General features: G+C 41.0%; 1 protein-coding gene across 2 annotated transcripts in view; it reads left to right on the forward strand.

Moving 5' to 3' along the window:
• The first annotated feature begins 541 nt into the window (after positions 1-541).
• Positions 542-15,300, forward strand: part of adcy8 (adenylate cyclase 8 (brain)) — a 280,096-nt gene continuing 265,337 nt past the window's right edge. For both annotated transcript variants that reach the window (XM_029703947.1, XM_029703948.1), the window contains exon 1: positions 542-2,477. In XM_029703947.1, the coding sequence (XP_029559807.1) occupies positions 1,608-2,477 (870 nt within the window). In that variant the 5' untranslated portion in view covers positions 542-1,607. The remainder of the gene's footprint in view (positions 2,478-15,300) is intronic.

Genomic DNA, 15,300 nt, shown 5'->3' on the forward strand with positions numbered 1-15,300 from the left:
CAAATTGTAGGCGTGTATTTGCGTTAGGCCAACTGCTATTGTTTTTTCCCTCTATTTATATCATCATCACAGCCAGGATTAGGTTTGTGAGTGATATAAAATGTCTAATTTCGCATCTATTTAATCACATCTGTCCTCATACGTATTGAATATAATATAAAATATTAGAATATAATATTATAAATTAGAATACATGTTATCAATAAATCCTCTTCTCATTTTTGTAAGGGACTCATCACACCTAGGCTCGCCTAATCCCATGACAAATGGGAAGAGTAGAATTGATTCTTATTTTTACACGTTGTTTTTTCCCTTCCAGTCTGCTCCTCAATTCTTGCCCTAATCCTTTCCGCTTCGCTCCACTTGCTTTGCAGTCAGTGCCTTATGTCTGTTGCTGCAGCAGTCAGATGAGACAAAAGGAACGCAATAGAGAGAGGGAGAGGATGGTCTGACGTCAGCTAGACACATATGACTTGCTTCGCCCTACCTCCACTGACCAGCAGCTTTTCTGCAAATGTATTTCATACACTGCACACTCAGCCTTAGTACCAAATCAACCACATGAGGAAAGACGGGGCGACAGTCTAGTTTTCCCAAAGCCTACCGATCCTATTTTGGAAACCGTCAGATTTCTGCTGGGTAAAACCCCATTTCGTTGGTGTTTTTCATCTAAATTGAACGGAGGAATTATATTCAAATGAAAAGACGCAGACTGCAGCTGTTGCTGTAAGCAGTCTATGCGCTGCGCGAGGGAGTTGCGTCTTCTTCTGCCTCTCTCGCCATCCGAAGCTTCTTTCACCAGGTGTTGCATTCATCCAACAACCCCGACATGATGATGGGGGAGGGGCGCGTTGCGCGCAGGGTCTCGAGCTCTCGACGTTGATCTATTTTCATCAGAGCTACTCAATGTGATGCCCAAATCGTTCAGGCGAGGCGTCCGGTTATGTTGAAGATTACGGAAAATCCTGGACTATATTCATTCCACTCTTCAGTTGACTGGGCACGCGGGACCATGACCTTAATGTAAGGAAAAACAAAATATTCGGTTTCATTCCATGGAACACTCATTGTTAAACGAATGGAAAAACCAGGAGGACATGCTGCGTTAGAGACGCATGAGGCAAGCACACTTGAATACATGTCAACAATATTACAGCATTATCTATATTCTTGTGTCCTCTCATATGCAAACATGAGTGCACAGGTGTGTTAAATTCGCTTTTTTTGGATGTGAATACTGTTCATTTTGCAGATGTTCATTTTCAGAATGCACTGACAACGGTGCCTTGTAATAATGGTGCGGACCGTTGGCACATGGTGGCAGGCACTGTAGTTTCTAACACCTTGCCTAATTAATTATGCATGTGCGATTGAGCTGCATTGACAGTGATGAAAAGTATCTTTATTCAAGAGACCACTTCTTGAATTTTTACGTGACTGCTGGGTGTGTGACAATGACCAACAAGTCCACTTTTTCAATTCAGCTCGACACACCCCAAGGAAACCATGCCAGCTCGATTCTATGTGCACAAGACATGTCCCCAGATTCGCTGAGCTTGGCTAACATCTAAAAAGCAGGGGGTAAATCACCAACCACGTTGAAAACAATGGAATTGTCTGAAGTTCGATGTTCCAGTGCAAGCGAAGAACTCTACACCATCAACAGGACGCCAACCAGCAACAGCAGCACACGACCCAAAAGGTTGTTGTGGCAGAACGCGGTTCGACACATCACTGAGCAGAGGTTCATCCATGAGCAGAGCGAAGCGAAAGGCATCACACCAGATGAGCACTACGACCAAAGCCTACGGAAACAGTCTGCGGGTAGGACCTCGGTAGGCGACAGACACAACAATGGGGGAACCAAAGTCTTCCCCGAGCGTGCGAGCAGTGACCTAGGATTTCTCCAAATCGATTGCGCTCCGAGCAACTCAGACTTTTTCTTGAACTGGGGCTACACATACAGAGGCGTAATATTTCCCACTCTACGCAATTCTTTCAAATCTCGGGACCTCGAGCGTCTGTACCAACGCTACTTTTTGGGCCAGAGGCGCAAATCAGTGGTGGTGATGAACATTTTGGATGTGGTGACCAAACTAACCCTGTTGGTTTTACATTTAACTCTTGCGTCTTCGCCAATGGATCCCATCAAAGGAATGCTCTTGGGCTTTTTCACTGGCATCGAAGTGGTCATTTGTGCCTTAGTGGTAGTCCGAAAAGACACGACCTCTCACAGCTATCTGCAATACAGCGGCGTGGTGACGTGGGTGGTCATGGCCACGCAGATTTTGGCGGCTGGATTGGGCTACGGACTTTTGGGCGACGGAGTCGGATACGTGCTTTTCACCCTCTTTGCCACTTACAGTATGCTTCCCTTGCCTCTCACTTGGGCTATTCTGGCTGGTTTGGCCACCTCAACACTCCACATTGTTGTACAGCTATTCATCTCCCCAAATGCACAGCTCTCCACAAATCAGGTATGTGAAATAGTAATAAGGCTACACCCCCTGCTTCCCTCACTACACTTTTTTAATATATATATTTTTTTATAAAATGAAAATGTATGTTTTATAATAAGTCAATCACAATGTGATCACCGCACATGTAGATTAGGCGTTATCATCCTATTTTAACAGTTCTTTCACATATCATAGTCGACTGAGTATTATGAGTATTCTAGAGTAGACCTAGTTTAATATTATTTCGACAATAAGTGGTATTACAAAAACCTGAGCTGTGTTCGAATACTCATACTAACCGCACTAACCATACTATTTCCGTGCTTTTAGGGCCCATAATGCAATTCTTCAGAAAATGGGCGTGGCTTCACAACATTTTCAGATTTGAATAAAATGGCAGAAAATATGCAGCCGAGGTCAGACGTGAGCGGATACATATTCATTGCTTTAACTGATTACGACAAATGTTAAGACAATGTTGAGCAATGTAATAAAATATTGACTTTTTAATTAAGTAACGTTACACGTTATGTTGGCTGACAATTTGTTAGCTACGCTATCCTTACGAACCGCATAGCATTACAGAAGTATGTACCGGTATGTTAGCTAGTTACCTATTATTAGTTGGCTACTAATACATCGAACTTGCCGGGCAGTATATTAACTATCTGCTATCTAACTACCCAACGTTTATTGACTTGATTATTCACATCATTCTTAGCTAAGTGGTATAGTCGTTGTGCGTTTCAATGGACATTGTTAATTCTGGCTATCTACTTTGATTTCAGAGCACTCTCGCACAGAATAACTGATGAATTTATGAATGCTCAACACCCGTTGAATATGACCTGTGTCAGTAAACATTGGCAAAAAAGCATAATTAAATTGTTGCCAGCAGCACAGTTACAATCACCAATGCTCTGAAAAACATGAAAACAGTCTTCCCAGCTCTGCTAAGGAAGTAGCTAGCCAACGTTAGCCAGTTAGCTTGGGTGCTTGACTGCCGTTGTGAGGTCAGAATGCTCGGATCAACCCTACTCCTCGGCCATAGCATCTAGTGTGTGCTCTGAATGCTCCAAGAGCGAAATGCTCTGAATTTACAAATGGACAATCTGACAATGTTCTGGATTTACGAACGGCCAGAGCACACTCTGGCACTCCAGATTGAATTTACAAACACACCCGAAATCGTAAAACAGCATCAACTTCCTGTAGACAGAAGAAGCTCTAGTACACTCAACTGAAACGATACCGTTCATTTACAGCATACTAAAATGAACTAATAGTATATAAACTCAGCAAAAAAATAAATGCCCTCTCACTGTCAACTGCGTTTATTTTCAGCAAACTTAACATGTGTAAATATTTGTATGAACATAATAAGACTCAACAACTGAGACATAAACTGAACAAGTTCCACAGACATGTTACGAACAGAAATTGAATAATGTGTCCCTGAACAAAGGGGGGGGGGTCAAAATCAAAAGTAACAGTCAGTATCTGATGTGGCCACCAGCTACATTAAGTTCTGCAGTTCTCCTCATGGACTGCACCAGATTTGCCAGTTCTTGCTGTGAGATGTTACCTCACTCTTCCACCAAGGCACCTGCAAGTTCCCGGACATTTTTGGGGGGGAATGGCCTTAGCCCTCACCCTCCGATCCAACAGGTCCCAGACGTGCTCAATGGGATTGAGATCCGGGCGCTTCGCTGGCCATGACAGAACACTGACACACCTGTCTTGCAGGAAATCACACACATAACGAGCAGTTATAGCTGGTGACATTGTCATGCTGGAGGGTAAAAAAAATAATAATGTCATGTCAGGATGAGTATGCAGGAAGGGTACCACACGAGGGAGGAGGATATCTTCTCTGTAACACACAGCATTGAGATTGTCTGCAATGACAACAAGCGCAGTCCGATGATGCTGTGACACACCGCCCCAGACCATGACGGACCCTCCACCTCCAAATCAATCCTGCTCCAGAGTACAGGCCTCGGTGTAACGCTCATTCCTTCCGACGATAAACGCGGATCCGACCATCACCCCTGGTGAGACTTAACCGCGACGTGTCTAGTACAGCGACGGTGGGTTTGTGCCCATAGGCGACGTTGTTGCCGGTGATGTCTGGTGAGGACCTGCCTTACAACAAACCTACAAGCCCTCATTCCAGCCTATTGCGGACAGTCTGAGCACTGATGGATTTTGCGTTCCTGCTGTAACTCGGGCAGATGTTGTTGCCATCCTGTACCTGTCTCGCAGGTGTGATGTTCAGATGTTACGATCCTGTGCAGGTGTTGTTACATGTGGTCTGCCACTGCGAGGATGATTAGCTGTCCGTCCTGTCTCCCTGTAGCGCTGTCTTAGGCGTCTCACAGTACGGACATTGCAATTTATTTCCCTGGATACATCTGCAGTCCTCATGCCTCCTTGCCTCCAAGGCACGTTCACGCAGATGAGCAGGGACCCTGGGCATCTTTCTTTTGGTGTTTTTCATAGTCAGTAGAAAGGCCTCTTTAGTGTCCTACGTTTTGATAAATGTGACCTTAATTGCCTACCGTCGGTAAGCTGTTAGTGTCTTAATGACCGTTCCACCGGTGCATGTTCATTCATTGTTTATAGTTCATTGAACAAGCATGGAAACAGTGTTTAAACCCTTTACAATGAAGATCTGTGAAGTTATTTTGATTTTTACGAATTATTTTTGAAAGACAGGGTCCTGAAAAAGGGATGTTTCTTTTTTTTGCTGAGTTTAGTGTGTAGTATATACTCATGAATTATGTAGTATACATGATGTTATTATCGGTACTCGAACACAGCTCTGGTCTATTTCAAGCACCAACTTCTAAATATCTGATTCTCTTAAAATCTAAGGAAAGACGTTTTAACATATGTTAATTGAATTTTTGTATCAATATATATTTTCTTTATATCAATAATTGTTGTATTCCGGATATATTAGCATATATTTAGCATGATTTTAGACTGAAACCCAATGATCTTCAAGTGTCTTGAATGTCAATTAAGTATTGCTTGATTTATAAAGAAGTGGCGGGCCGCGGATCACAGATTCGCGGGATCCTCGACAGCGAGAGAAGAGCCATGTATAGCAAAGATTTTGCCAAACTAAGATGGAGGAGGGTGGAGAATTATCAAATTTCTCCTTCTGTCTTGGAGAAGTACACATGCGGCCATGTTGCTCACCTGTGTTGCTCACCTGTGTCTTCCTGTCTATCTGTTAGTGGGAGCAGACAGTCTATGTAGGAGCATGCACATGTAATCCCGCACCCACTAAGGTCATTATCATAGGATGTTTTATTGAAAAAAAAATATATAGTTGATTTTTTTATATAAATGTTCTTGTTTTTATAACGATAAATACTTTTTTATATGAACAAATTCAATTATTGATATAAAAGAAATCAATGAATATATGTTAAAATGGCTTTCCAAATCTAAATCTGTCCATTCATATCGCTTCAGCTCTGGTCGCTGTCCACTCCAGTCCAGAGGTGCTGAAAGAGTTGCTTTTAATAAATGACATCCTTCCAACGGTTTAGCGTCCTCTACTGGCGTTTATGACCTAATAAATGTGCAATTCTTTTTCCTGGGACTGGTGCTTCAGTATCAGGCTGTTTTGGAGATCACTAAAGGTCATATTTACGCAAATTTTGGAGATACACTAAACTCATGTCAATGGCGGTTTAAATTAAATCCCATCATGAAAACATTGCAATACACGAGTCACTCATTCAAAGGATTTTAACAGAGTTTTTTGTTGCATCTTTACTTGAGTTATCATCAAACTTAATGCCAAATAGACTAGGCTACACTTGCGAAAATTTTTATCCGAAATAGCTGTGTGTCTGAATATTTGTAATGCATAATGATTTGTACTTACTCAGTGGGCTAAATCAGTCACACAGAGGGTTTCTTGATAGACTTAAATCTACTTTGAAACAAAAGTTTCTGGGTTTAAAGAAAAAGACATTGTGCCATGTCAGATAAAGAGTTGAAATATATTACATTTTGAGTTTGCATCCCAATATTACACTTTATGTACATCACAGAAGACTGAAGTATAACAAAACTGTTTCACATAGAAACACCAGATTTTATGTATAAATAAAAATAGTTGATTGATTATGAAACATATTAACATTCCACCAATGAGGTCAGCAGAGGGTGATTTGGTCATTTGACTGCAGGAAAGGGCTGCTGTCTCCTTATGGCTTGAATCCCATTAGCGGGATCGAGATGACGACAGCCAGTGGAAGTGCAGGGCGACAAATTCAAAACAACAATCTCATAATTAAAATTCCTCAACATACAAGTATTATAGACCATTTTAAAGCTTTACTTCTTGCTAATCCAGCCACAGTGTCTGATTTCAAAAAGGCTTTACGGCGAAAGCAAACCATATGATTATGTTAGGTCAGCGCCTACACACAAAAAAACACAGCCATTTTCCAGCCAAAGAGAGGAGTCACGAAAAGCAGAAATAGAGAGAAAATTAATCACTAACCTTTGATGATCTTCATCAGATGACACTCATATGACTTCATGTTACACAATACATGTATGTTTTGTTCGATAAAGTTCATATTTATATCCAAAAATCTCAGTTTACATTGGCATGTAATGTTCAGTAATCTTTTTCCTCCAAAACATCCGGTGATTTTGCAGAGAGCCACATCAATTTACAGAAATACTCAGTAATCTGAGTCCGGCGCTCAGACACAAAAACATGCCATACAATATATCCGCCATGTTGGAGTCAACAATAGTCAGAAATAGCATTATAAATATTCACTTACCTTTGATGATCTTCATCAGAATGCACTCCCAGGATCCCAGGTCCACAATAAATGTTTGTTTTGTTCAATAAAGTCCATCCTTTATGTCCAAATACCTCCTTTTTGTTCGCGCCTTCAGTTCACAAATCCAAATTCATGACGTGCAGGTCAGACGAAAACTCAAAAATGTCCATTACAGTTCGTAGAAACATGTCAAACGATGTATAGAATCAATCTTTAGGATGTTTTTATCGTAAATCCGCAATAAAGTTTCAACCGGAGAAATAATTTGTCTTCAGAAATGCAATGGAACTGAGCTACCTCTCACTTGAGCGCGCATGCCTGAGCCTCATGCCCTGCTGGCAGTGTTCTGACTGCAGTAGCTCTTATTCATCCACACTTCACAGTAGAAGCCTCAAACAAGGTTCTAAAGACTGCTGACATCAATTGGAAGCCTTAGGAAGTGCAAAATGACCCCACAGACACTGTAGTTTGGATAGGCAATCAATTGAAAAACTACAAACCACTTCCTGTTTGGAATTTTTCTCAGGTTTTTGCCTGCCATATGAGTTCTGTTATACTCACAGACATCATTCAAACATTTTTAGAAACTTCAGAGTGTTTTCTATCCAAATCTACTAATAATATGCATATCTTAGTTTCTGGGCATGAGTAGCAGGCAGTTTACTCTGGGCACGTTAGTCATCCAAGCTACTCAATACTGCCAACTTCCATAAGAAGTTAATGAAGTTTGCATTGGGTTAACTCGCCCCTTTAGTCATATGAATCATCTGAATCTCTGTGATGATTTGACAATGCTGTCAAGGAAAGGGTTGGTCCACTTGTGTCGCTCTGAGCTCAAACTAAAATGGGAGGTCTATAGTTCAAAGTTATCAGGTAGTGCAGCTAGACATGGCAACCGGGATGTAAGGTTACTACCTAAATATAATGTACCGGTACGTTAGTTTCACTCTAAACAATATCTCTGCACTATTGCGTTCTCATTGCACAATGACTGGTAAAAAACAGAATACATACTTTCCTCATATATGGATACACAATAGAAGTAGGCTTACAGTGCATTGATTGCTAACTGCTGTGGAGATCTAAACAACAATAGAAGGGTTGAAGTTGACGTACGACACCTCCTGACAGCCATGTTGAAAGACCACCACATCAATTCTTTCGACAACAACAGCTGAGTGGCTACCCCAAGCTGCGTGATAACAGTGCCTAAAATGAGTTAATTCATCACCACGGTCAATTTCTGTGCAGTATTTGGCTGCTCTAACGAGGCAGGAAAGACAACAGGATTACCTGCAATCATGAAACACCAAGGAGATAAGACTCAAGAACTGTCAGATAAGCAAAGAACCTTTTGCCCGTCAAGACCAGCACCCAGAAAGCTGTCAGTACAGGTTCTACTCCGATCGTTTCATCACTGGTAAGTCTGATCAATTTCGAGTTTAGTTTAACTATTATGCTAACCAGGTGTTAACAACAAGACTAAGTTAGCTAGATAGATAGCTTGTAGTCTAGCTATTAGCATGTCTCTTACATAGGTGGCGCGTGTGTAAAGTTTTGGGGAAGCAATTTTCTCACAATAAAAGTGCACCTTTATAATAAAGGATTGTATGCATTGATCATCAAATTTGCAGACTAATGTAAACCTACTATTCCTAATGTGATGAGTAGATTGGATCATCATTTATGCTATTAATGAGTGTGTAGTGGCATAGGCCTATAGGCTATATCAAAGACATGTATTTACTTTGCATGGGAAAAATGTGGCTGCACTTTATATGACTGGAGACATTAGCAGAATCTTTTTTAATACGATGGTAGTATAGGCTGGTAGAATAGGCCTATTCTGCTGACACTGACGACAGATCAATAAAAATCTAGGCCTATGAAAAGGGGTCATTGCTAGAAGGGATCCAGCTTTTGTAAAATTAACGGCAAAAGTAATTATTTTTCATTTGAGCTAACCCTAATCCTTTTCTTAACCTTAAAGTAAATCTCCTAACCTGTTACGTCAATTCTTCTAACCTTCTGCGCAAGTTCTCCTAACCTGCTTCGAAAAGTCAAATCTGACATTCATTTGACAAAGGCTGGAGACAAATTGTACAATATGATGTCCATAGGAGGACATTATTGTCCCAAAAAACTCCATTGGCACTGACCCAATAATAATTTGTTGAGAACTTTATTCATAAGAGGTGGGAGAATGTATGGACATTACAGAATTGGAAAAGGCCTCAATGGGATAGGACAACCTGCTGTGGTGACTATTGGTTGTTCCAGCCCAACAATAGATTTAATCTTTATATGACACAAACACCTTAGTGAATTAAACACAACCAAACAATCAAGAGCCCTGATGGTATAGGTGACCTGAATAAGTGATATTCTAACATCAGGTCTGCTTCTCATTTGTTTATGTACTGTAGGTTCACCAGTTGACCTCTATCAAGACACCCATGTTGGCTGGATTGCCACTGTGAAGATGAGCGACGCAGAAGTTTCTACTTCTACTACTTTGTCCTTTTTCAGATATAAAAGGAAACATCCCTCAGTTATACAAGATGGTTGTCATATGCTGTGCTTTGGTCAATCTGAATGATTCTGTTGTGCCATTTGGGGAATAGTTACAGGGGAGAGGAAGGGGGATGAATGAGCCAATTTGAAGCTAGGGATGATTAGGGGGAGGACGGCTCATAGTGATGGCTGGAATGGTGTCAATGGAATGGTATTAACCACATGTTTTATCTACTAAAGTGACTATTAAGTGTCCAAACGCACGGCCGCTTTCACCATCTCTATTTTGCTATAGAATTTTCACAAATGCCTTACTACCATTCCCAAACATTCTATGAATTTATGAAAACATGAAAATGACCATATCTAAGTGCTGGCTAGTCAGAAAATGTAAAAAAAAAAAGTGTCATATTTTTCCTTGGGGTGTATAAGAACAGATTTGAATAAGATTTCATGATGCTGAAATGCTTTCAGTTCCACTTTAAGCTTGCCATAACAAAGGGGTTGAATACTTATTGACTCAAGACATTTCAGCTATTCATTTTTAATTACACTCAACAAAAATATAATTGCAACATGTAAATCTTGGGTCCCATGTTTCATTAGCTGAAATAAAAGATCCCAGAAATGTTCCATATACACAAAAAGCCTATTTCTCTCATTTTGTGCACAAATTTGTTTACATCCCTGTTAGTGAGCATTTCTCCTTTGCCAAGATAATCCATCCACCTGACAGGTGTGGCATATCAAGAAGCTGATTAAATAGCATTATCATTACACAGTTACAATAAAAGGCCACTCTAAAATTTGCAATGCCACAGATGTCTCAAGTTTTGGCATGCAAACTGAAAGAATGTCCACCAGAGCTGTTGCCAGATAATTTAATTCTCATTTCTCTACCATAATCCGCCTCCAATGTTGTTTAAGAGAATTTGGCAGTATGTCTAACCGGCTTCCGCAGACCAATCATAACCCGCGGTGGGGTTATGATATGGGCAGGCATAAGCTACGGACAACAAACACAATTGCATTTTATTGATAGCCATTGTAATGCACAGAGATACCGTGACGAGATCCTTCGTCCCATTGTTGTACAATGCATCTGCCGCCATCACCTCATGTTTCAGCATGATAATGCACGGCCACATGTTGCAAGGATCTGCACACAATTCCTGGAACATGAAAATATATTCCATGGCCTGCATACTCACCAGACATGTCACCCGTGTACAACAGCGTTTTTCCAGTTCCTGCCAATATCCAGCAACTCCACATAGCCATTGAGGAGGAGTGTTACAACATTACACAGGCCACAATCAACAGCCTGATAAACTCTATGCCGAGGAGATGTGTCACGCTGCATGAGGCAAATGGTGGTCACACCAGATACTGACTGGTTTTCTGATCCACGCCCCTACCTATTTTTTTAAGGTATCTGTGACCAACAGATGCATATCAGTATTCCCAGTCTTGTGAAATCCATTGATTACAGATTAATTAATTTATTTAAATTGACTGAGTTCCTTATATGAACTGTAACTCAGTAAAGTCTTTGTAATTGTTGCATGTTGCGTTTATATTTTTGTTCAGTATAATTTGTAAAAAATTCAAAACATAATTCCAGTTTGCCATTATGGGGTATTGTGTGTAGGCCAGTGACAAATATCTCAATTTAATACTTTTGAAATTCAGGCTTTAACATAACAAAATGAGGAAAAAGTCAAGGGGTGTGAAGGCACTGTATTCCCTTTTGATTTGGTGGATTTTGCATTCATTGTCTGTGGATCAAGTTTACAAACGATCATTTCAAAGTTTTAATATTTAATATATTCAAATTCTCAGAATTCAGATTCAGTACCAGAGACCACATCCTGGTACTTTGCCAGCCAGCAAAGGTAGACGAGAACAGATAGAATCAAACGCTCTTTGTGGTTAACCGAAGCTTCTAGACGTTTCTGAAGCCAGTTTTTGTGGCATGTTGAATGTATTGTCTTCGTATGAATTTGGCTGTAGCGTTTGAACCGTTTTGCCTATATGCTATAATGACCCCATTCCTGAAAGCTAAGACTCTCTGGAACATGGCCATGCCTTCCGTTCCCCTCTATGGTGATCATAGACCGCGATCGAAATGCTAGAAGGAAGTGTCACAAAAAACATAATTTGGCCTCCATTAGTTGTTAAATAGCCATTCTAATGATAGCCTTTCCACTGCCTATTTCATCTTGCTCTTGTGACTGACTGTGTTCAAACCAGGTCTCCTGCATGTCACAAGACTGTGGTATCCCACTTAGCTAAACATAATGGGGAGGAGCTCAGGAAGCTAACAGAAGTCTTAAAGGTTACTCATCAAAAGAGCGTGGTTCATTGAACCACCTCGGTCACATTTCACCCCCGTTTGACCTCATACTCAGAGATCACGGCACCAAATATAGCTGACTGTGTTCGAAATCAGGCAAAATGATGTGTGCACCCCATTTAATGTTAGTTTGACCGATTGGGTTCTAACCCAGGTCTCAAGTGCGCCAGACAATGCAACTTTTCCGGTCTCAGACAACTCAATTATCACGTGAGCGTGGTCACCAAACCACCAATGTAACACTTCACCCCCCTTTGACCTCCTCCTTGAAGAGACCCATCCAAGTCACCAGACCAATGCCTAGGCTTTAGCACAGCGGGCTTCCACAGTGTTAACCAGTTACTCTTATAATGACTACCCTTAAAAAGTTTGCTAAGTTAACTAACTAGCTAGCTGAGACAGTGTTTTGGTCCTAACATAGCTACTAGTAACTATTGAACATAAACAGCTTCTTAGACAGCAAACTTGACCGACTAGAGAGAAAATGTCAAGCCAAAGATTTTTTGAGTAATGGTAGCCAACATGTGAAGAGTTGAGGCTCTTTGGTAGCTAGCTAGCTACGCTAATGCTCAATCTTGGTGACAAAACACATGTGCATAGGGGAGTTAAAATCAAATCAAATTGTATTTGTCACATGCGCTGAATACAAGAGGTGTAGACCTTACAGTGAAATGCTTACTTACAAGCCCTTAACCAACAATGCAGTTTTAAGAATACAAAAAAAGTAAGAGATAAGAATAACAAATAATTAAAGAGCAGCAGTAAATAACAATAGCGGGGCAATTAACAGGAGGTACAGGTGTAGAGGTAATTGAGGTAATATGTACGTGTAGGTAGAGTTATTAAAAGTTTCGTAGCTACATTGCATTTGGATAGTATTCAGACCCCTTGACTTTTCCCACATTTTGTTACGTTACAGCCTTATTCTAAAATGTATTAAATTATTTTTTTCCCTCATCAACCTACACACAAAAACCCCATAATGACAAAGCAAAAACAGCACTTTCATACAAATTTATAAAAAAAAAAAACTAGCACATTTACATAAGTATTCAGACCCTTTACTCAGTACTTTGTTGAAGCACCTTTGGCAGCGATTACAGCCTTGAGTCTTCTTGGGTATAACGCTTCATGCTTTGCCCACCTGTATTTGGGGAGTTTCTCCCATTCTTCTCTGCAGATCATTTCAAGCTCTGTCAGGTTGGATGGGGAGTGTTGCTGCACAGCTATTTTCAGGTCTCTCCAGAGATGATCGATCGGGTTCAAGCCCGGGCTCTGGCTGGGCCTCTCAAGGACATTCAGAGACCTGTCCCAAAGCCACTCCTGCGTTGTCTTGGCTGTGTGCTTAGGGTCGTTGTCCTGTTGGAAGGTGAACCTTCACCCCAGTCTGAGGTCCTGAGCATTCTGGAGCAGGTTTTCATCTCTCTGCACTTCACGGCATTCATTTTTGCCATGATCCTGACTAGTCTCCCAGTCCCTGCCGCTGAATAACATTCCCACAGCATGATGCTGCCACCACCATGCTTCACCGTAGGGATGGTTCCAGGTTTCCTCCAGACGTGGTGCTTGGCATTTAGGCCAAAGAGTTCAATCTTGGTTTCATCAGACCAGAGAATCTTGTTTCTCATGGTCTGAGAGTCTTTAGGTGCCTTTTGGCAAACTCCAAGTGGGCTGTCATTTGCCATTTACTGAGGAGTGGCTTCCGTCTGGCCACTCTAACATAAAGGCCTGATTGGTGGAGTGCTGCAGAGATGGTTGTCCTTTTGGAAGATTCTCCCATCTCCACAGAGGAGCTCTGTCACCTCCCTGACCAAGGCACTTCTCCCCCGATTTCTCAGTTTGGCGGGGTGGCCAGCTCTAGGAAGAGTCTTGGTGGTTCTAAACTTCTTCCATTTAAGAATGATGGAGGCCATTGTGATCTTGGGGATCTTCAATGCTGCAGAGATTTTTTGGTACCCTTTTCCAGATCTGTGGCTCGACACAATCCTGTCTCGGATTTCTATGGACAATTCCTTATGGCTTTGTTTTTGCGCTGACATGCACTGTCAACTGTGGGACATAATATTGACAGGTGTGTGCCTTTCCAAATCATGTCCAATCAATGGAATTTACCGCAGTTGGACTCCAATCAAGTTGTAGAAACATCTCAATGATGATCAATGGAAACAAGATGCACCTGAGCTCAATTTCGAGTCTCATAGCAAAGGGTCTGAATACTTATGTAAATTAGGTATTTCCATTTAAAAAAAACAAATATTTTTAACAAAAAATCGAAACCTGTTTTCCGTTCGTTATTATAGGGTATTGTTTGATGAGGATTTTTTGTATTTATTTAATCAATTTTAGAATAAAACATAACAATCTGGAAAAGGTCAAGGGGTCTAAATAGTTTCCAAATAAATAGATTCGTCCCAAATAGCACCCTATTACCTACAGTGGAAGTCATAAGTTTGCATACAACTTAGCCAAATACAGTTTTTCACAATTCCTGACATTTAATCCTAGTAAAAATCCCCTGTTTTAGGTCAGTTAGAATCACCACTTTATATTAAGAATATGAAATGTCAGAATAATAGTAGATTTATTTCAGTTTTTATTTCTTTCATCACATTCCCAGTGGGTCAGAAGTTTACATACACTCAATTAGTATTTGGTAGCATTGCCTTTGAATTGTTTAACTTGGGTCAAACTTTTAACCTTCCACAAGCTTCCCACAATAAGTTCGGTGAATTTTGGCCCATTCCTACTGACAGAGCTAGTGTAACTGAGTCAGGTTTGTGGGCCTCCTTGCTCGCACATACTTTTTCAGTTCTGCCCACACATTTTCTATAGGATTGAGGTCAGGGCTTTGTGATGGCCGCTCCAATACCTTGACTTTGTTGTCCTTAAGCCATTTTTCCACAACTTTGGAAGTATGCTTGGGGTCATTGTCCATTTGGAAGACCCATTTGCGACCAAGCTTTAACTTACTGACTGATGTCTTGAGATGTTGCTTCAATATATCCACATAATTTTCCTTCCTCGTGATGCTATTTATTTTGTGAAATGCACCAGTCCCTCCTGCAGCAAAGCACCCCACATGATGCTGCCACCCCTGTGCTTCACGGTTGGGATGGTGTTCTTCAGCTTGCAAGCATCTCCCTTTTCC

This window comes from Salmo trutta, chromosome 21 (genome assembly GCF_901001165.1).
Source record: "Salmo trutta chromosome 21, fSalTru1.1, whole genome shotgun sequence".
NCBI classification, from domain to species: domain Eukaryota; kingdom Metazoa; phylum Chordata; class Actinopteri; order Salmoniformes; family Salmonidae; genus Salmo; species Salmo trutta.